Source organism: Thrips palmi, unplaced genomic scaffold (assembly GCF_012932325.1).
Source record: "Thrips palmi isolate BJ-2018 unplaced genomic scaffold, TpBJ-2018v1 HiC_scaffold_10, whole genome shotgun sequence".
In the NCBI taxonomy this organism is placed as follows: domain Eukaryota; kingdom Metazoa; phylum Arthropoda; class Insecta; order Thysanoptera; family Thripidae; genus Thrips; species Thrips palmi.
In genome coordinates this window covers 8,577,211-8,598,764 of record NW_023144621.1, presented here as the reverse complement: position 1 = coordinate 8,598,764, position 21,554 = coordinate 8,577,211, and the positions used below count along the sequence as shown (strand labels likewise).

The 21,554-nt window shown below is 59.3% G+C and overlaps 1 protein-coding gene and 1 long non-coding RNA gene across 2 annotated transcripts; both read left to right on the top strand.

Moving 5' to 3' along the window:
• The first annotated feature begins 1,718 nt into the window (after positions 1–1,718).
• LOC117654131 lies at positions 1,719–3,473 on the top strand. Its single transcript, XR_004588283.1, has 3 exons — positions 1,719–1,861; positions 3,231–3,291; positions 3,358–3,473. It is a non-coding gene; the product is annotated as an uncharacterized LOC117654131 (long non-coding RNA).
• Positions 3,474–3,526: 53 nt separating this feature from the next.
• On the top strand, positions 3,527–4,289 carry LOC117654037 (the record flags this gene model as incomplete). The annotated part of the gene is made up of 3 exons (XM_034400168.1): positions 3,527–3,648; positions 3,720–3,863; positions 3,933–4,289. Coding segments are annotated over 3 exons (579 nt in total), but the record flags the coding sequence as incomplete, so codon positions are not given.
• Between the last annotated feature and the right edge of the window lie 17,265 nt (positions 4,290–21,554).

The window sequence follows — 21,554 nt, the reverse complement described above, 5'->3', positions numbered from 1 at the left end:
CTTTGGGCCGAGCCGGGCTGAGCCGAGCCGAGCCACTTCGAGTACAATTTCACGGCACAGTTAATGTCCCCAGACACGAGGATCTCTGAGACCACCACCGTAGTCCCGAGGTCGGAGGCCGGGCGCGACGTATACTAGGATCGCTGTGAGACAGGGGGCAGAGAGAGAGAGAGAGAGAGAGAGAGGAGAGAGAGAGAGAGAGAGAGAGAGAGAGAGAGAGAGAGAGAGAGAGAGAGAGAGAGAGAGAGAGAGAGCGCAGAAAGAGCGAACGGCTGTAGGTCCAAGGCCTCCACAAGCTGCAGTGCGCGGACGCCGGCGGACGCTCCAACCTGCGTGTATGTAGCGTGTGTGCTGGCCGTCTCCATAAAAGCCGGCTTGACCGCGTCCCCGCGGGGGGTCGTCCCATCCCCGTCGTCCGTGGTCTGGAACTGCCCCCGCCCGCTAGTGCTATGGTGTCAGCCCGCGATATCCCCGTGTAGTGTCCGGGGCGGGCGGGGCTGGCAGCCGCATGCCCTGCCGAGTATTAGCCACGAAATGCGCTGTGAACTGCGGCGTGGCGGCTTGGCGGCCGCAGAGCAGCGCAGTGCCAGATTGAAACTTACTGCTTGTAATACCCGGGCCGAGGCTAACGGCAGTAACGCCCACGATAGCGCCCAGCACGCCGAGGACGCCTGCAGGCCGGCCCGGCCGCACCGTGTGTACCTTGCCCTTGCGCCTACCGCCGTCCGCGTCCACCGAGCGGGACCCCAAAAGTTGAACGAGTTGGGACAAGTTCATCAAGTGCGGGAGCGGAAAGGGATTGGAGACTCGCGGCGGCCATCGAGGAGGGGGAGGGGGAGGGGGACTCGGACTCGTCATCGTCCAGTAAGAAGGAAAGCCGCGGAAAGTTTGCGGCGGCGCGGTGCAGCGCCCTCGATCTGGGTCCCCGCGGCGGGGGAGGCAGGGCGGGGCGGGGCGGGGCGGGGCGGGGCGGGGCAAGAGTAGGTACTCTACGGGGAGCCCCCGCCTCGCCACGCCGGGAACGGCGCCGGGATTTCGGGCCCAGACAGTTTTACGCAACCTTGCCGCAGACGCAGGGGCCTTGCCGCAGGTTCCATCGCCGGCAAGTGGTGTGGCAGTGTTCGGTGTTGACGGCACTGGGCTGCGCTAGCTGCGCAAGGCTCTGGAGCTGGCTCACTGTGGTATACCACCGGGTGCGCGTCGCCACCGCGACTAGAACTATTCCTCCTGAAAGGTGGAAAGGGTTCCAGCGGCGTAAATCCGTTTACCTGCCGCAGGAGCGGCAACTTCCGCTACACTTTTTTTTGTCGGTTTTTCATCTTTTTTTCCTTTTTCTTCTTGTACGTGTGTGCCGTGTGGAGCTGATAACAGGTCGGCCCGCTGCCGCGGCGGAGCGGCACGGCCGGGGCGGGGTGGGCGGGGTGGGCGGGGTGGGCGGGGCACCTGTGGAGCGTGCGTCTGTTTGGCCCGCTAAGTGCTGCCGTGCCAGGCCGTGGCGGGGCCGTGGCTGGCTGCCGTGCTGGCCATCCCGACGGCGCTTCGCAAACCACCGCGCCGATATGGCGGCCGCCGGACCGCGAGGTCCACGTCGACGCCGCCGTCGCCACACAGCGGCTGTGGCTGGGCTGGGCTGGGCCGCCGACGGCATGGCGTGGTGGGGCGAGGTGGGGAGCGGCGCCGCGCAGGGGCCCGGGCCTGCCAGCCTGAGCCATGGCGGGGACATGGTGGGGCCGCGGGCTGCTGCTGGGGCTCCTGGCGGCTCAGCACGCCCTCGGCCAGGCTCCGGACGGGGTCGCCGACGAGGAGGCGGTGACCAAGGGCAGGCCGAGCCTCAAGGCAGCCGCCAACGCTTCTGCGCCAGGTCAGTGGTGGAAGCCAGTCACCCCCTCCCCCCAACTCCATTTTCTGCCTCCTAAATCCCGTCGCCCATTGCAACCCTCCCCCTTCCCCACCGCTGCACTTATGTCACGCTGCTCCTGTCCCTGTCCTTGCCGCCCCGCTCCAGCCGCCACGCCCTGCCGAGCAGGGCTTGCAAGGAAACTCGTTACAAAGTTTCCTTGTTTTCGCATCAAGTGCCTCCAGTCCGCACACGAAGACACATCCACTTTCTCTCCGCAGCACCCGCACATGTGCCTGCCGGGTAAACTCAACCGTTTGCACCAACGAGCTTTTCATTTCCACTACGATTTGCCGGAGTTAGTTTCGGTCGTACCTCCCCTCCCCGCTATCGCGTTGCCACTCGCGCAGGTACTGGTGTGCGTGCACTGGAAGCTTCACGCGAACGTCCCCGGCGCTGACTTTTAGCATAGTTCGGGGGAAAGAAGACGCGTTTCAAACAACAACGGAAACTGGATTCAAGTGACATCCGGCACTTGGCCGCGGCACTTGGGCGCGCTGCCGCCGGGCCCGGCCCTCGGCCCGGCCGGCCTGGCGTCTCTTTATTTCCCTAGCTCTCGTACCCGCTGCGCCACTGGCGTGACCTTCACCTTGGGGAGGCACTACTTGGCCTCCTCTGCGTCCCTTCCGTCCCTTCCGTTTGCCGTGTCCCCGCGAGAGATAAAGTAGCCGAGCCCCGGCAGGCCGGGCGCAGCGCGCAGCGCGCGGCCGTGGCACAGCATTGTGTAAAACTCCCCGAGCACCTGAGGGAACGGCGCGGCGCGGCCCGGCGAGGCGAGGCTGCGGGGCGAGCTGGCGCACTGTGGATTTACCGGCGCAACGGTCAGGGACGCCATGACGCACTCCACGCTCCACGCTCCACGCCCCTCGGCCGAGGTGCGTTTCATTAGGGAGCGGCAACGGAGGGACAAGATTTTATGCGAATGACGAGGTCTCCTCTTTTGAAAGAATTCGGTGAGTGTATGGACGGGCGAGCGAGGCGCGGGTACTGCAGCTCGAACCGACGGGCGGGCCGTACACCTGGTGCCAGTTACGACCAACGATTCGTTATGCAAACGGATCGTACGACGGCAGGGCCAAGGCAGGGTGGGGGCGGGGAGCACAAGAACCAGTTGGCGTAGGGCGCGGCCCTCGTGGGGACGGCGCAGTAAACCCAGCAGAGCCGGGCCTACTTCATGGAGGCTAGGTTGTACACTGTGCCACGCCGCGGCGCCGCCGCGCCGCGACCTCCCCAGCAAGGCCTCGCTTTTTGTTGTGCGTTGTGCTGCGTCACCGGGCCGCGTTAGCCTACCGCCGCCCTTAGCGTGCCTAGCGCTGACGTCTTGCTGTTGTAGAGGGTCGCTGCTCCTCCGGTGACGACGGCAGGGACTGCCCCCTGGAAGGCCCCAGCACTCCGTAAGTGACGCGACGCGCCTCGCGGCTGGATTTCGCTCTCGCCGAGACTGACTGTCTGACCAACAGGTTCTCCGACCTGGGGGAGCACGTCGGCCGCGGGCACGTCCACGACGACGGCAGCAGCGAGTCCGGCTTCCTGTACGCGCGGTCCCTGTCGCTGTCCGTGGACGCGGAGGACGCGGGCGCGCCGGCCTCCACCACGCCGGTCGCCACCACCTCGCCGGCCAGTCCCAGCGCCGTGGCGCGCGGCCGCACGCTGAGAAACCGCGTGTTGGGCCAGTCGTGGTGCTCGGCCGGCCAGTGCCCCGTGTCCGCCGCGCTCACGCTGTCCAACACCACGGCTAGACTCAACGGCCGGTGGGTCCACTGCTGTCCAGACCACTGCGAGCACGCGCGAAGAAACCGCACCAAATGTTTTTACATTGCAGGAAGGTCGGGCAGGGCGAGGCCGTGGTGGCCTGCCTGGACTGCACCTTCAGCGCGGCCTCCGTGTCCATTGTCGACGGCGAGGCCGTGTGCGCGTCGGCCAGCTCCACCAGCCTCCCGCGGGGCGTCTGCGCGGCCGTCTGCCAGTCAGTAGTCGCACACTGCCCCCGCGGCGCGGCCTCGGACACCGCTTTCACCTTCCCGTTGTGCCGCAGGGTGGACGGCGTGGACTGCGTCTGCTCGGCGGGCTGCTCGGGCGGCGAGCCGGCGGCCGACTCGATGCATTCGTACACGTACCAAGTGACGGCCGCCACCAGCGTCCGCGACCTGCTCGCCTACCTCCACCGGCTCATGGTGCGCGTCCACAGCGCGGCCGAGCACCTCAACCTCTCCGTGCAGCTGGACGTGCCGGCGCGGTCGCGCCTCGTGCGCGCCAACATCGAGAAGCGCTTCGGCAAGGAGAAGGCCAAGGCCGTGCCGCTCGTCTTCCCCGGCGGCGCTGGCAACTCCATGCCCATGGCCGCGTAGCGCCGCCTACCGCCGCCGCCGTTTAACAAGAACTTTTCACTTTATCTCATTGCATATCGTACTTTCGTGTCTGCTGGAACTGCCTTCCGCGAACACGGCGAGGCGGTGCCCGCGGAGGCAAGCCTCGGAGCTGCCTCAATTGTGCAGTCCTGTTGATGATCCTCCCGCCCTCGCTGGTGGCGCGGCGTGGCTCGGCGGCGCCGCAGGGCGGGGGTGGAAGGCGGAACTAGTTTTCCCCATGACGGCGTGCTCATGCGCCGCGCCTGGCTCCGAGCCCGGGCCGAGTGCATCCGGGCCGAGGATGTATACACCACCACCGATCGGTGCGCGCGGTCTACTTCCTCTGGGCTGATTCCGAGCCGGAGTTACCGTCGGCCTGTCTCTCTCGCACCGGCACAGCACGCCCAGTGAGAGTGAGAGAGAGGGCGGTCTGCTGCTTCGGCAGTGCAGATCGCTAATTGGGACAGGTGGGCGTCGCGTTCGCGTCGAGGCGTGCCGAAAGCCCCGTGACTCCGTGACGCGCAGCGCGCACTGCCGCCGGAAAGGCGAGGCCGGAGGGCGGATCGCGGAGGCCGGATCGCGGAGGCCGGGTCGCGGAGGCCGGGTCGCGGAGGCCGGATCGCGGAGGCCGGATCGCAGCGCGAGGTGCGACGCGCGACGCGCTAGAGTGTGTGGGCGGCGAAGGAGGCGGGGAGGGGGGCTTCTCGTCGCCACAAAGTGCTGACCGGGTGACAGGCGCCCCTGCGTCGGCTCCAGCCACTACGGCTCCGGTTCGACGCCAAGGCACGCCACGGCACGCCACGGCACGCTACGGCACGCCAAAGCAGAGGGGACGCGGCCCACACTGCAAACGCATCAATCTGCCCGGACGGGCAAGCGTGCCTGCAGACGAGAGGGTAGGCAACATCTTTTATACCGGTGTCGCCAAGACTCGGGCGTTGCCTACCCCGCTGGCGCTAATTTTGACCGCCACGCCGTCGGTAGGGCGAAACCCGGGCGAGGCGCTTTGCATTTTGACTGCAGGCCAGAGTCGTCTACTGAGGCTTGTCGGCGAGCACACGGTAAAAACGCGTCCTGGAAAAAAGCCGAAGAGCTTCAAGGTTCTACGGAGGGCCCGTTTCCAGGACGGTCCTGGAGGAAATGGCATTACTTCCAGGACGGTCACAGGCGGTCCTCCGCACTGTGTGTGGAGGTGGGAGAAGGGCCCCCCTTTTTTGTTCTTTTTTTTTATTTGTTTTTTATTATGCACAGCTGTACAGCGAAACGCAGCGCGCGGAGCGCGTGGAACTCGTTTCCAGGACTGAGTCTAGACCTTGGACGAGCGGGGCACTATTTTACAAGGTCCGCGGGGCTGGCCACCCGTTTCCAGGACTGTCCTAAAAGTAACGGACGCTTTGGTCCGTTAATTTTAGGACAGTCCTGGAAACGGGTGGTCGGTTCATAAAAACACACTATGTTCCAGGACGGTCCTGGAAGTTATGCCATATCATCCAGGACCGTCCTGGAAACGGGGCCCTCCGTAGAACCTTGAAGCTCTTCGGTCCTGGTTTTCCCAGGACGCGTTTTTACCATGCAGGCGCCGTGGTGTCGCATCGCGGTGCCCTGTGGGCTGTTGTTGAACCTTCGTCATCGCTCTATCTCTCTCGCACTCCTACGGAACCCCCAATGAGTGCGAGAGAGACAGAGCGACGACGTCGCCTTTCGGAAGCTGCCTGCTGGCGGCGTCGGGTTGGCTCGGTGACGCTCGGCGACGATGACGCGGTGACGTGCGGCTTTTGTGGAGTGCTGCGAGGAAATGCAGAGAAAGGGGGCGGGGGCAGGAATCCGTTTACGGCGGAAGCGGTCCCGGAGATGCAGGCAGACTGCATCTACCCGGGTGGAGGCGCCTCGCTGAACCGCCTTGGCACCGCCTCTGCACTCGCCGCCACCACACCTTGCATTTTACGGCGCCTGCGGAGAATCTGCACTTTGATTCCGAACGTCTCTCTCGCACTCATGGCGTATTCCGTCCATGCGTGTGAGAGACAACACGAGACGCTGTGTGGAGTCAGTCTTCTGCACGACGCGAAGTTCAAATCACGCTCAAAACACGCTCATTGACGTTTCGCAGTGTACGCGTCAGTTTTTCATACTTACACCGTTCCGAGATGGAGTTCCGGTTCGAGGTCCGACACTCTAGACACAGGCGCGGTGCCCGCGTGTGCGCGGCTACACTGGAAGCAGTTACGGAAGCGGAACCAACTAGCAGGCCTCGTCAACTTTCGGGCAAACGTGGGCGGGCGCGGCGGGCGGCGAGAGGAGCGGGAGCGGCGCCTGGCGGGGCTGGCGGGGCTGGCGGGGCTGGCGGGGCCTGGCAGGGCGCGCGGGCGTTGGAACAAAACAACGCCAAAACTACGCACACGTAAAGCCAAAGGCAATTAGGGGAAGGGGAGCCTTCATTGGGCTAGTTTCGAATGGCCCCATAAATGGCGGCCCCGAGAGAGAGGAAACTTTTTTTTTATGTACCTCGCTCCCAGATTGGTTCAATCGATCTGTCTCTGTTCGCGAAGTTATCCCCTCCCGCCATATAGTTCCCGCGCTTAATCGTTTCGCAGCCATTTCAATCGAAACGACGGAGCGGGTTGGGGTGGGGTGTTTAGGGTCCCGAAAGGCGCGATGACGTATTGTGAACATCCGCACGCAGACTGACTGACTGCCAACTACCAACTTGCGGGCGCCGCATCACCGCGGGGGCGTGCCTGCCTGCCTGCCTGCCTGCCTGCCTGCCTGCCTGCCTGCCTGCCTGCCTTCGGCATTGCGGGCTGGGGCAGGCCGCCGCTACTGTAACTTCGGCCTAGCACGCGGGATACAGTTTGGATCAGGGGCAGAGTGGGCCCCGGGAAGCTGCAGTAGAACCGGTCGTTGGGGGCGGGGAGAGAGAGAGAGCGGAAAGGGGGGGGGGCGGGTGATTCGCATGCGATATGCCCAACACAACCGCACCGTGGCCGCCCCATCACACAGCCGCACGGCCAGCGAGCGGAACCTCCGACCGTTTAATTCGATTGTACAACAGCTCGGCACTACAGCGGGGCGGGGGCCACGTCCATGGGGCCACGTCCATTGGGCCGGTTGGGGCGCAGCAGGGCGCAGCAGGGGAAAGGGCGCCTGTAACTCGGCGTCAACTGCCGGAGCCGTCACGGCCAAATGCACTTTTATCTGCAGTTGGCCCTCCTGGCGGTTGCCACCATTGGCCGTCGCCAGGGTCGGGTCGCGCTGGAGTTTTGAATTGCGCGCACCAGGTGGCGTGAAAGTTGACAGCTCTCCAGCTCGGTACCGGGTGACCGAGCGGACCGAGCTGACAGCCAGGCGTGCAGAGCTGGCGAGCACGTCGTGTTGTAGCAGACGCGTGTAGCAGAAATGTTCGTTATTGACAGTTTGTCGGAGTGACTGACAGTTGGGTTCCGGCATTCGTAGCGTAGGTTTAATCTGGATCGTCATGATTTTGGGTGAGGCAGAAAAGTTGTTATTCCGGAAAAGATCACCGCGTCGTCGCAGCAGCGTGCCAATTTAGGGCAGCGCCATTCAAATGTAGACGACGGGGGAGCCGGGCGTGGCGGCAGGGTGGGGTGGGGTGAGCAAGGCGGGGCGGGCCGGGGCACCACACACGTGCTCTCCAGTTCAATATCGGCTGGTAATCGAATGGAGACCAAAGCCGTTATCGTACACTACACGGCCTGACAGCAGGAGCGGCGGCAGGGTGGCAGGGCGGCAGCGTGTGGGAGGCTGAGCGAGGGGGAGGGGGAGGCGCCGGCGCTTCCTAATGGAGATCTTCACCTCCGCCGCTATGCCGCTATGCCGTGGTGCAGGAAAGGCGGTCGACCTCTCGTCCCTCGCAGTGCTGCAGCCTGATTCCGAGCAGCGTTTCATCACGCTGTCTGCCTCGAACCACCACGCGGCCCGTGGGACGATCCATGAGTGCCGGAGAGACAGAGCGACGCCGTCGCTGCGCGGAATCACCCCGCTGCTCAGCACGCCGCCGCCGACGCCCCTACATGGCGTGCGTTTCGTCGCCGTCCTCGAGGCCCACACGGCGCGTTGTCACGCGAGCGCGGCGCTGGGGGCGCGTTTATTTGCACGTCCAAATGGGGAGCCATTGTCACCGCGAAACAGACGTGAGCGAGAACAAGGATGGTAGTAAACATTCTATCGAATTCCATTTCCACGCCCCTCCACCCCCACCCCACCGTCGCAGTGGCACGGCGCAAAGGGCCGGGCCGGGCCGGGCCGCCGGGTGTCATAGGTGATTTATTTCGGGGAGGAAATGCCATGGCATAATTTGCTATTCTGGGTCCTCAGCCGAGCCGTACATCACGTCAGATTTCCGGCCACCTGATGGGGGAGTCGGCTCGGCAAAGAAGGAGGAGAAGTAGTGCGTGAGGCTGACTGCCGGAGCCGCGGCGGCGCGGCGGCGGATAGGCCGAGCCGGCGGAGTGTGAAGGTACGCCCACCACGCCCGCCTCGCCCGGGCAGAGTGACCGGGAGAGGGAGAGTCAAGAAAGCGAGAGGCGGCCCGGTGCCAACGCGGGGGAGGGGGAGGGGGAGGGAGGTCAGGGCGTTTGTCTTCCTCGGTGGCGCGTTTGTATCTCATTGTGTGCGAGAGAGGAAAAGTTCCATTCGGCGCGCGGTCCCCTCCGGCTCAGCCCCCTTTTCGGCCTCCTTCGGTTCCCGCAGGTTCGGGCTGGCGAGGCAGGCTGAGACGTGGCGGGGCGGGGCGGGGCGGGGCGGGGCGGGGCGGGACGGGGACGCGGCTCTGAGCGCGATCCAGCGCCCCGCAGCCCTCGCCGCAGCCGCAGATAGTGTCGTCGTGACACCGTGATCCAGAAATGAGGACCGGAAATGGGGGAAGCGCGAAGCGACAAAAAAACCCTCTGAAAGTTGCTCGTTTTCGCGGTCTAGTTCTGCGGCGGGAGTCCATCAACCTGCCAGCCCCAGCGCGCCCGGCGACCGAAGTTACAGCGCGTCCGCACGGCTACTTTGTGGCCCGTGTGTCGTGCTCCACGGCGGCCAAGCGGCGGCCTTGCTAGATCTTTATTGACGCCAAGTGGGTATAATTGTGTTTTTATGACGAACGCGCGCTCCGGCCGCCAGCGTCCCTGGGGACCCTCTTCCTCTTCCCCTTCCGGCATCCCGGCACCAGGAGGCCGCTCCGCCGGCTCGGCCTCGTCCGGGCGGGCAGGGCGGGCAGGGCGGGCAGGGCCTTGGGGAGCCCTCTCGGAGCCTCTAGGCCATGATCAGGGCCCCGTGCAGCATCTGCCTCGGCCTGCAGGCTCATTCCGAACAGCGCTCCGTCTCTCTCGCGTTCGCGGGGAGCCTCGGAGGGGAGCGAGAAGGACAGAGCTGCGAAGCGCTGCAAAGCGCTGCCGTTCGGAATCAGCCTGCAGGGCTAGGTTCTCGCCCCCCGGAGCGCCCACAGTGCCCCGGGCAGGCAACCAAGGCGTCGGCCGCGCCGCGGGCGCGGGGTTCCGGAACGCGGTCTCCCCCACCGCTGTATTATTTAGGGAAATAATTAGTTGTGCGCTGACGCAAGACGCGACGACTCGTTTATTCAAATTTCCCCGTTCCCTGCAGCAAGTTCGCGCCGCGCGAAAAAAAAAGAGCGTTGTTGTTGGTTCTCCATAACTTGGGACGGATCTTTTCCCACTCCCCTCCGGGCGGCCTGGCCTGGCCGATGGGCCTGGCCGATGGGCCTGCCCGTCACCCCGGCAGGGCCCCGGCAAGGCCCCGGCAGGGCCGCGTCACGCCATTGGCCAGGGGGTCGGCGCGAATGCGATGCTTTAATTTGATGAATGTGGGATTGGATTAGGGCGAGCCGGTTCGAGGCGACGCCGCGCTGCGACGCTCCTGGACTGTAATGATTTCCCTCCCCGATCATCCTCCAGAGCAGTTTTGCAAATTCGCTGAGTGTGGCGCGGCGTGGCGCGGCGTGGCGCGGTGCGGGGATGGCCGGGACGAGGGCGGTGCGCGCCGCGCCGTGCTCCGCGCCGGCGTCGTTAACTTCCAAATTGGTGATTAAACGACTTGATGATGACCGTCATCGTCATCCCAGCCGACAACAAACAGGCGGCGGAATATCCGATCAGAGGCGGCGCCCTTGGTCACGCCGCCCAGCCCGGTCGCCCGGCCGCCCGGCCGCCCGGCCGCCCGGCCCAATTAGCTGACAAGAGAAAAATAAGGGAAATGAAGTTTGACAGAGATGGACGTCGATGGCGCGTCAAGTTTGGTAATTTGGGTCCTCGCCGCTGCCCTGCTGGCTCGGCACGCTCGGCGCGCTCGGCGCTCCGCGGGACGAGCCGCGAGCCTCTGCCCGTTCGTGTTGACGCCGCGCTCGCTGGCCGTGACCAGCCGTGACTAACAGGACAGTAATCCGAAACAGATCGGATTAGCGAGTTATTTTTCAGCAGATGATACTGTTGTGTCTCTGGTTTTGGGTGGGGATTAGCCCAGAGGAAGACTCTTTAAATCTAGTTTGTTTTATTTACAGCTTTGAACTATATACTTAAAAAAATGAATGTGACCATTTTCAAATCAACACTACTACCATAATTTTTTTTACTTCCACTCGCAAAGAAAAATTGACGGGCAAAATAACAAAGTATCTGCTTTCATAAACGTTTTTTGACCATTTTTTTTGTCTGAACCGAAAAGGACGACACGCCTGTGTGTCTCTCGATTCGTTGATCCGAGGCGTCGCGCCGCGCGTCCCGTCTGGTCCCTCGGATTGCAATAAATCGTCGCGCTGGGTTACGACCGGCGAAATATTCCCCTAGCTGCAGCCCATCGCCTCCCCCCCCTCTCTCTTTGTTTTGTTGACGAGGAGTGATTGCGAGCGAATACCGATTCTGTGGTGTGCATCATTTTCCAGGTTTCAAGGTTTCTCGTGGAATCATTATTGGTGAAATTATTGGGTTTTACACTTGGTGGCGCAGGGAAAGCGACAAAAAAGAGAGAGAGAGAGACTCGATCTATAAAGAAGCGCAAGGCAGTGGGCACGTTCGGGCGCGGTGATTGGCAAGGCGTTGTCATGGTGACGCCGCCACCCTAAACCTCCCTGCCTCTTTGCTTTATATGTTTCTAGGCGCACACTGCGGCGCTTCCCCTGTCGTAATTCTTCATTGCAAGTCAGCCACCCCTCGAGGGCCACGACGGCCACGACGGCGGTCACCTCGTGCATGCAGAAAGCAGAGCGGGGTTCACCATTGGTTCAAAGTGGATTCCCCACTTCGTTTGCCACGCGTTTGCTATGTGTCCGCCATAGGTTCATCATAGGTTCACCATGCGGCTCGCCACGCCCCGCCATCGGCCGTCTGCCATTAGGGCATAACCGGAGCCATTAATCTGAGTCAAGTCAAGGCCCGGGTGGGGCCTGGGCCGGCCTGGGGCCGAGGCCCTGGCGCAGGGCATGGCGGCCGTGCCATGAATGGGTCCGGCCTACGATAAGGGAATGCCATGCCGGCCGATCGACGTGATGACCCGACGGCGGACTCCGTGGCGGCCATTCCCTGCGCCGTGGCTTGGCCTGGCTTGGCCTGGCTTGGCCTGGCTTGGCCGTGACCGCCGAAACTGCTCGTCACCGTGCCCCTCGTCACGACTGCTCCAAGACTGTACGGGGGACCCGGCGAAAGTCTCGCGGCTTCTCGCGGGGCCCGGGGAAAGTCTCGCGGCTTCTCGCGGGGCCCGGCGAAAGTCTCGCGGCTTCTCGCGGGGCCCGGCGAAAGTCTCGCGGCTTCTCGCGGGGCCCGGCGAAACTCTCGCAGGCCTTAACCGGGCCCGGCGAAACTCTCGCAGGCCTTAACCGGGCCCGGCGAAACTCTCGCGGCCACCCGCGGGACCCGGCGACACTGTCGCGCTTCGGCTGCCGCGACACTAGCGCGCTTCGGCTGCCGCGACACTGTCGCGCTTCGGCTGCCGCGACACTCACTAAAAAACCAACGTGGTCTAGACCGCACCAACTGGTGTGGTCAAATGGATGCCATTTTGACCACATCAGTTGGTGTGGTCTAGACCACGTTTGGTGCGTTTGGTGTGGTCTAGACCACACCAAATGTGGCCAAACGTGGCCTAGACCACACCAACTGATGTGGTCAAAATGGCATCCATCTGACCACACCAGTGGTGCGGTCTGGACCACGTTTGGTTTTTCAGTGCTGTCGCGCTTCGGCTCCCGCGACACTAGCGCGCTTCGGCTGCCGCGACACTGTCGCGCTTCGGCTGCCGCGTCACTGTCGCGCTTCGGCTGCCGCGACACTGTCGCGCTTCGGCTGCCGCGACACTGTCGCGCTTCGGCTGCCGCGACACTGTCGCGCTTCGGCTAGGTTAGGTGGTTAGGTTGGGTTGGGTTAGTTAGGTTAGGTTAGGTTAGGTTAGGTGAGGTTAGGTTATGTAAGGTTAGGATAGGTTAGGTTGGGATGGGTTGGGTTAGGTAAGGTTAGGTTGGGTTGGCTTGGTTAGGTTAGGTTGGGTTTAAAAGCGAAATTTATTTCGCCCGGACAGGCTTCCCAGGCCTGGGTTGCACTAACTTAGACTAAACTAGCCCTGCTAAGGCCATTCTGGCCCCATCGGACGGAAAAAAATTTGCTTAGGTTGGGTCGGTTAGGTTCGGTTCAGTTAAGGTTAGGTTGGGGGTTAGGTTAGGTTTTAAGGCGAAATTTATTTCGCCCGGACAGGCTTCCCAAGCCTGGGTTGCACTAACCTAGCTAACCTAAGCCTGCTTAGGCCATTTTGGCCCCATCGGACGGAAAAAACTTTGCTTAGGTTGGGTCGGGTGAGGTTAGGTTAGGTAAGGTTAGGTCAGGTTACGTTAGGTTAGGTTAAGGCGAAATTTATTTCGCCCGGACAGGCTTCCCAAGCTTGGGTTGGACTAACCTAGCCTAACCTAGCCCTGCTAAGGCCATTCTGGCCCCATCGGACGGAAAAAATTTTGCTTAGGTTGGGTCGGGTTAGTTGGGTTAGGTTAGGTTAGGTTAAGGCGAAATTTATTTCGCCCGGACAGGCTTCCCAAGCCTGGGTTGCACTAACCTAGCCTAACCTAGCCCTGCTAAGGCCATTCTGGCCCCATCGGACGGAAAAAATTTTGCTTAGGTTGGGTCGGGTCAGGTTGGGTTAGGTTAGGTTAGGTTAGGTTAGGTTAAGGCGAAATTTATTTCGCCCGGACAGGCTTCCCAAGCCTGGGTTGCACTAACCTAGCCTAACCTAGCCTGCTAAGGCCATTCTGGCCCCATCGGACGGAAAAAATTTGCTTAGGTTGGGTCGGGTCATGTTGGGTTAGGTTAGTAGGTTAGAGGTTAGTTAGGTTAAGGCGAAATTTATTTCGCCCGGACAGGCTTCCCAAGCCTGGGTTGCACTAACCTAGCCTAACCTAGCCCTGCTAAGGCCATTCTGGCCCCATCGGACGGAAAAAATTTGCTTAGGTTGGGTCGGGTCAGGTTGGGTTAGGTTAGGTTAGGTTAGGTGTAAGGCGAAATTTATTTCGCCCGGACAAGCTTCCAAGCCTGGGTTGCACTAACCTAGCCTAACCTAGCCCTGCTAAGGCCATTCTGGCCCCATCGGACGGAAAAAATTTTGCTTAGGTTGGGTCGGGTCAGGTTGGGTTAGGTTAGGTTAGGTTAGGTTAAGGCGAAATTTATTTCGCCCGGACAGGCTTCCCAAGCCTGGGTTGCACTAACCTAGCCTAACCTAGCCCTGCTAGGCCATTCTGGCCCCATCGGACGGAAAAAATTTTGCTTAGGTTGGGTCGGGTCAGGTTGGGTTAGGTTAGGTTAGGTTAAGGCGAAATTTATTTCGCCCGGACAGGCTTCCCAAGCCTGGGTTGCACTAACCTAGCCTAACCTAGCCCTGCTAAGGCCATTCTGGCCCCATCGGACGGAAAAAATTTTGCTTAGGTTGGGTCGGGTCAGGTTGGGTTAGGGTTAGGTTTTAAGGCGAAATTTATTTCGCCCGGACAGGCTTCCCAAGCCTGGGTTGCACTAACCTAGCCTAACCTAGCCCTGCTAAGGCCATTCTGGCCCCATCGGACGGAAAAAATTTTGCTTAGGTTGGGTCGGGTCAGGTTGGGTTAGAATAGGTTAGGTTAGGTTAGGTTAGGTTAAGGCGAAATTTATTTCGCCCGGACAGGCTTCCCAAGCCTGGGTTGCACTAACCTAGCCTAACCTAGCCCTGCTAAGGCCATTCTGGCCCCATCGGACGGAAAAAATTTTGCTTAGGTTGGGTCGGGTCAGGTTGGGTTAGGTTGGGGTTAGGTTAGGTTAAGGCAAAATTTTATTTCGCCCGGACAGGCTTCCCAAGCCTGGGTTGCACTAACCTAGCCTAACCTAGCCCTGCTAAGGCCATTCTGGCCCCATCGGACGGAAAAATTTTGCTTAGGTTGGGTCGGGTCAGGTTGGGTTAGGTTAGGTTAGGTTAGGTTAGGCGAAATTTATTTCGCCCGGACAGGCTTCCCAAGCCTGGGTTGCACTAACCTAGCCTAACCTAGCCCTGCTAAGGCCATTCTGGCCCCATCGGACGGAAAAAATTTTGCTTGGGTTTGGGTGGGTCAGGGGGTTAGGTTAGGTTAGGTTAGGTTAAGGCAAAATTTTATTTCGCCCGGACAGGCTTCCCAACCCTGGGTTGCACTAACCTAGGGCCACGACGGCCACGACGGCGGTCACCTCGTGCATGCAGAAAGCAGAGCGGGGTTCACCATTGGTTCAAAGTGGATTCCCCACTTCGTTTGCCACGCGTTGCTATGTGTCCGCCATAGGTTCATCATAGGTTCACCATGCGGCTCGCCACGCCCCGCCATCGGCCGTCTGCCATTAGGGCATAACCGGAGCCATTAATCTGAGTCAAGTCAAGGCCCGGGTGGGGCCTGGGCCGGCCTGGGGCCGAGGCCCTGGCGCAGGGCATGGCGGCCGTGCCATGAATGGGTCCGGCCTACGATAAGGGAATGCCATGCCGGCCGATCGACGTGATGACCCGACGGCGGACTCCGTGGCGGCCATTCCCTGCGCCGTGGCTTGGCCTGGCTTGGCCTGGCTTGGCCTGGCTTGGCCGTGACCGCCGAAACTGCTCGTCACCGTGCCCCTCGTCACGACTGCTCCAAGACTGTACGGGGGACCCGGCGAAAGTCTCGCGGCTTCTCGCGGGGCCCGGGGAAAGTCTCGCGGCTTCTCGCGGGGCCCGGCGAAAGTCTCGCGGCTTCTCGCGGGGCCCGGCGAAAGTCTCGCGGCTTCTCGCGGGGCCCGGCGAAACTCTCGCAGGCCTTAACCGGGCCCGGCGAAACTCTCGCAGGCCTTAACCGGGCCCGGCGAAACTCTCGCGGCCACCCGCGGGACCCGGCGACACTGTCGCGCTTCGGCTGCCGCGACACTAGCGCGCTTCGGCTGCCGCGACACTGTCGCGCTTCGGCTGCCGCGACACTCACTGAAAAACCAAACGTGGTCTAGACCGCACCAACTGGTGTGGTCAAATGGATGCCATTTTGACCACATCAGTTGGTGTGGTCTAGACCACGTTTGGTGCGTTTGGTGTGGTCTAGACCACACCAAATGTGGCCAAACGTGGCCTAGACCACACCAACTGATGTGGTCAAAATGGCATCCATCTGACCACACCAGTGGTGCGGTCTGGACCACGTTTGGTTTTTCAGTGCTGTCGCGCTTCGGCTGCCGCGACACTAGCGCGCTTCGGCTGCCGCGACACTGTCGCGCTTCGGCTGCCGCGTCACTGTCGCGCTTCGGCTGCCGCGACACTGTCGCGCTTCGGCTGCCGCGACACTGTCGCGCTTCGGCTGCCGCGACACTGTCGCGCTTCGGCTAGGTTAGGTTAGGTTAGGTTGGGTTGGGTTAGGTTAGGTTAGGTTAGGTTAGGTGAGGTTAGGTTATGTAAGGTTAGGATAGGTTAGGTTGGGATGGGTTGGGTTAGGTAAGGTTAGGTTGGGTTGGCTTTGGTTAGGTTAGGTTAGGTTAAAGCGAAATTTATTTCGCCCGGACAGGCTTCCCAGGCCTGGGTTGCACTAACTTAGACTAAACTAGCCCTGCTAAGGCCATTCTGGCCCCATCGGACGGAAAAAAATTTGCTTAGGTTGGGTCGGGTTAGGTTCGGTTCAGTTAAGGTTAGGTTGGGTTGGCTTTGGTTAGGTTAGGTTAGGTTAAGGCGAAATTTATTTCGCCCGGACAGGCTTCCCAAGCCTGGGTTGCACTAACCTAGCCTAACCTAAGCCTGCTTAGGCCATTTTGGCCCCATCGGACGGAAAAAACTTTGCTTAGGTTGGGTCGGGTGAGGTTAGGTTAGGTAAGGTTAGGTCAGGTTACGTTAGGTTAGGTTAAGGCGAAATTTATTTCGCCCGGACAGGCTTCCCAAGCTTGGGTTGGACTAACCTAGCCTAACCTAGCCCTGCTAAGGCCATTCTGGCCCCATCGGACGGAAAAAATTTTGCTTAGGTTGGGTCGGGTTAGTTGGGTTAGGTTAGGTTAGGTTAAGGCGAAATTTATTTCGCCCGGACAGGCTTCCCAAGCCTGGGTTGCACTAACCTAGCCTAACCTAGCCCTGCTAAGGCCATTCTGGCCCCATCGGACGGAAAAAATTTTGCTTAGGTTGGGTCGGGTCAGGTTGGGTTAGGTTAGGTTAGGTAGGTTAGGTTAAGGCGAAATTTATTTCGCCCGGACAGGCTTCCCAAGCCTGGGTTGCACTAACCTAGCCTAACCTAGGCCTGCTAAGGCCATTCTGGCCCCATCGGACGGAAAAAATTTTCCTTAGGTTGGGTCGGGTCATGTTGGGTTAGGTTAGGTTAGGTTAGGAAGGTTAGGTTAGGTTAAGGCGAAATTTATTTCGCCCGGACAGGCTTCCCAAGCCTGGGTTGCACTAACCTAGCCTAACCTAGCCCTGCTAAGGCCATTCTGGCCCCATCGGACGGAAAAAATTGTGCTTAGGTTGGGTCGGGTCAGGTTGGGTTAGGTTAGGTTAGGTTAGGTTAAGGCGAAATTTATTTCGCCCGGACAAGCTTCCTAAGCCTGGGTTGCACTAACCTAGCCTAACCTAGCCCTGCTAAGGCCATTCTGGCCCCATCGGACGGAAAAAATTTTGCTTAGGTTAGGTTAGGTTAGGTTAGGTTAGGTTAGGTTAGGTTAAGGCGAAATTTATTTCGCCCGGACAGGCTTCCCAAGCCTGGGTTGCACTAACCTAGCCTAACCTAGCCCTGCTTAGGCCATTCTGGCCCCATCGGACGGAAAAAATTTTGCTTAGGTTGGGTCGGGTCAGGTTGGGTTAGGTTAGGTTAGGTTAAGGCGAAATTTATTTCGCCCGGACAGGCTTCCCAAGCCTGGGTTGCACTAACCTAGCCTAACCTAGCCCTGCTAAGGCCATTCTGGCCCCATCGGACGGAAAAAATTTTGCTTAGGTTGGGTCGGGTCAGGTTGGGTTAGGTTAGGTTAAGGCGAAATTTATTTCGCCCGGACAGGCTTCCCAAGCCTGGGTTGCACTAACCTAGCCTAACCTAGCCCTGCTAAGGCCATTCTGGCCCCATCGGACGGAAAAAATTTTGCTTAGGTTGGGTCGGGTCAGGTTGGGTTAGAATAGGTTAGGTTAGGTTAGGTTAGGTTAAGGCGAAATTTATTTCGCCCGGACAAGCTTCCCAAGCCTGGGTTGCACTAACCTAGCCTAACCTAGCCCTGCTAAGGCCATTCTGGCCCCATCGGACGGAAAAAATTTTGCTTAGGTTGGGTCGGGTCAGGTTGGGTTAGGTTAGGTTAGGTTAGGTTAAGGCGAAATTTATTTCGCCCGGACAGGCTTCCCAAGCCTGGGTTGCACTAACCTAGCCTAACCTAGCCCTGCTAAGGCCATTCTGGCCCCATCGGACGGAAAAAATTTTGCTTAGGTTGGGTCGGGTCAGGTTGGGTTAGGTTAGGTTAGGTTAAGGCGAAATTTATTTCGCCCGGACAGGCTTCCCAAGCCTGGGTTGCACTAACCTAGCCTAACCTAGCCCTGCTAAGGCCATTCTGGCCCCATCGGACGGAAAAAATTTTGCTTAGGTTGGGTCGGGTCAGGTTGGGTTAGGTTAGGTTAGGTTAGGTTAAGGCGAAATTTATTTCGCCCGGACAGGCTTCCCAAGCCTGGGTTGCACTAACCTAGCCTAACCTAGCCCTGCTAAGGCCATTCTGGCCCCATCGGACGGAAAAAATTTTGCTTAGGTTGGGTCGGGTCAGGTTGGGTTAGGTTAGGTTAGGTTAAGGCGAAATTTATTTCGCCCGGACAGGCTTCCCAAGCCTGGGTTGCACTAACCTAGCCTAACCTAGCCCTGCTAAGGCCATTCTGGCCCCATCGGACGAGAAAAATTTTGCTCAGGTTGGGTCGGGTCATGTTGGGTTAGGTTAGGTTAGGTTAGGAAGGTTAGGTTAGGTTAGGTTAAGGCGAAATTTATTTCGCCCGGACAGGCTTCCCAAGCCTGGGTTGCACTAACCTAGCCTAACCTAGCCCTGCTAAGGCCATTCTGGCCCCATCGGACGGAAAAAATTTTGCTTAGGTTGGGTCGGGTCAGGTGGGTAGGTTAGGTTAGGTTAGTTAGGTTAAGGCGAAATTTATTTCGCCCGGACAGGCTTCCCAAGCCTGGGTTGCACTAACCTAGCCTAACCTAGCCCTGCTAAGGCCATTCTGGCCCCATCGGACGGAAAAAATTTTGCTTAGGTTGGGTCGGGTCAGGTTGGGTTAGGTTAGGTTAGGTTAGGTTAAGGCGAAATTTATTTCGCCCGGACAGGCTTCCCAAGCCTGGGTTGCACTAACCTAGCCTAACCTAGCCCTGCTAAGGCCATTCTGGCCCCATCGGACGGAAAAATTTTGCTTAGGTTGGGTCGGGTCAGGGTGGGTTAGGTTAGGTTAGGTTAAGGCGAAATTATTTCGCCCGGACAGGCTTCCCAAGCCTGGGTTGCACTAACCTAGCCTAACCTAGCCCTGCTAAGGCCATTCTGGCCCCATCGGACGGAAAAAATTTTGCTTAGGTTTGGTCGGGTCAGGTTGGGTTAGGTTAGGTTAGGTTAGGTTAAGGCGAAATTTATTTCGCCCGGACAGGCTTCCCAAGCCTGGGTTGCACTAACCTAGCCTAACCTAGCCCTGCTAAGGCCATTCTGGCCCCATCGGACGGAAAAAATTTTGCTTAGGTTGGGTCGGGTCAGGTTGGGTTAGGTTAGGTTAGGTTAAGGCGAAATTTATTTCGCCCGGACAGGCTTCCCAAGCCTGGGTTGCACTAACCTAGCCTAACCTAGCCCTGCTAAGGCCATTCTGGCCCCATCGGACGGAAAAAATTTTGCTTAGGTTGGGTCGGGTCAGGTGGGGGTTAGGTTAGGTTAAGGCGAAATTTATTTCGCCCGGACAGGCTTCCCAAGCCTGGGTTGCACTAACCTAGCCTAACCTAGCCCTGCTAAGGCCATTCTGGCCCCATCGGACGGAAAAAATTTTGCTTAGGTTGGGTCGGGTCAGGTTGGGTTAGGTTAGGTTAAGGCGAAATTTATTTCGCCCGGACAGGCTTCCCAAGCCTGGGTTGCACTAACCTAGCCTAACCTAGCCCTGCTAAGGCCATTCTGGCCCCATCGGACGGAAAAAATTTTGCTTAGGTTGGGTCGGGTCAGGTGGGTTAGGTTAGGTTAGGTTAGGTAGGTTAAGGCGAAATTTATTTCGCCCGGACAGGCTTCCCAAGCCTGGGTTGCACTAACCTAGCCTACCTAGCCCTGCTAAGGCCATTCTGGCCCCATCGGACGGAAAAAATTTTGCTTAGGTTGGGTCGGGTCAGGTGGGGTTAGGTTAGGTTAAGGCGAAATTTATTTCGCCCGGACAGGCTTCCCAAGCCTGGGTTGCACTAACCTAGCCTAACCTAGCCCTGCTAAGGCCATTCTGGCCCCATCGGACGGAAAAAATTTTGCTTAGGTTGGTCGGGTCAGGTTGGGTTAGGGGTTAGGTTAGGTTAAGGCGAAATTTATTTCGCCCGGACAGGCTTCCCAAGCCTGGGTTGCACTAACCTAGCCTAACCTAGCCCTGCTAAGGCCATTCTGGCCCCATCGGACGGAAAAAATTTGCTTAGGTTGGGTCGGGTCAGGTTGGGTTAGGTTAGGTTAGGTTATGGCGAAATTTATTTCGCCCGGACAGGCTTCCCAAGCCGGGGTTGCACTAACCTAGCCTAACCTAGCCCTGCTAAGGCCATTCTGGCCCCATCGGAGGGAAAAAAATTTTGCTTGGGTTTGGGGTCGGGTCAGGTTGGGTTAGGTTAGGTTAGGTTAAGGCGAAATTTATTTCGCCCGGACAGGCTTCCCAAGCCTGGGTTGCACTAACCTAGCCTAACCTAGCCCTGCTAAGGCCATTCTGGCCCCATCGGAGGGAAAAAAATTTTGCTTAGGTTGGGTCGGGTCGGGTTTGGGGTTAGGTTAGGGGGGTTTTTAAGGCAAAATTTATTTCCCCCGGACAGGCTTCCCAAGCCTGGGTTGCACTAACCTAGCCTAACCTAGCCCTGCTAAGGCCATTCTGGCCCCATCGGAGGGAAAAAAATTTTGCTTAGGTTGGGTCGGGTCGGGTTTTTGGTTTAGGTTAGGTTAGGTTAGGTTAAGGCGAAATTTATTTCCCCCGGGACAGGCTTCCCAAGCCTGGGTTGCACTAACCTAGCCTAACCTAGCCCTGCTAAGGCCATTCTGGCCCCATCGGACGGAAAAAAATTTTGCTTAGGTTGGGTCGGGTCAGGTTGGGTTAGGTTAGGTTAGGTTAGGTTAAGGCGAAATTTATTTCGCCCGGACAGGCTTCCCAAGCCTGGGTTGCACTAACCTAGCCTAACCTAGCCCTGCTAAGGCCATTCTGGCCCCATCGGACGGAAAAAAATTTTGCTTGGGTTGGGTCGGGTCAGGTTGGGTTGGGTTGGGTTAGGTTAGGTTAAGGCGAAATTTATTTCGCCCGGACAGGCTTCCCAAGCCTGGGTTGCACTAACCTAGCCTAACCTAGCCCTGCTAAGGCCATTCTGGCCCCATCGGACGGAAAAAATTTTGCTTAGGTTGGGTCGGGTCAGGTTGGGTTAGGTTAGGTTAAGGCGAAATTTATTTCGCCCGGACAGGCTTCCCAAGCCTGGGTTGCACTAACCTAGCCTAACCTAGCCCTGCTAAGGCCATTCTGGCCCCTTCGGACGGAAAAAATTTTGCTTGGGTTGGGTCGGGTTGGGTTGGGTTAGGTTAGGTTAGGTTAGGTTAAGGCGAAATTTATTTCGCCCGGACAGGCTTCCCAAGCCTGGGTTGCACTAACCTAGCCTAACCTAGCCCTGCTAAGGCCAT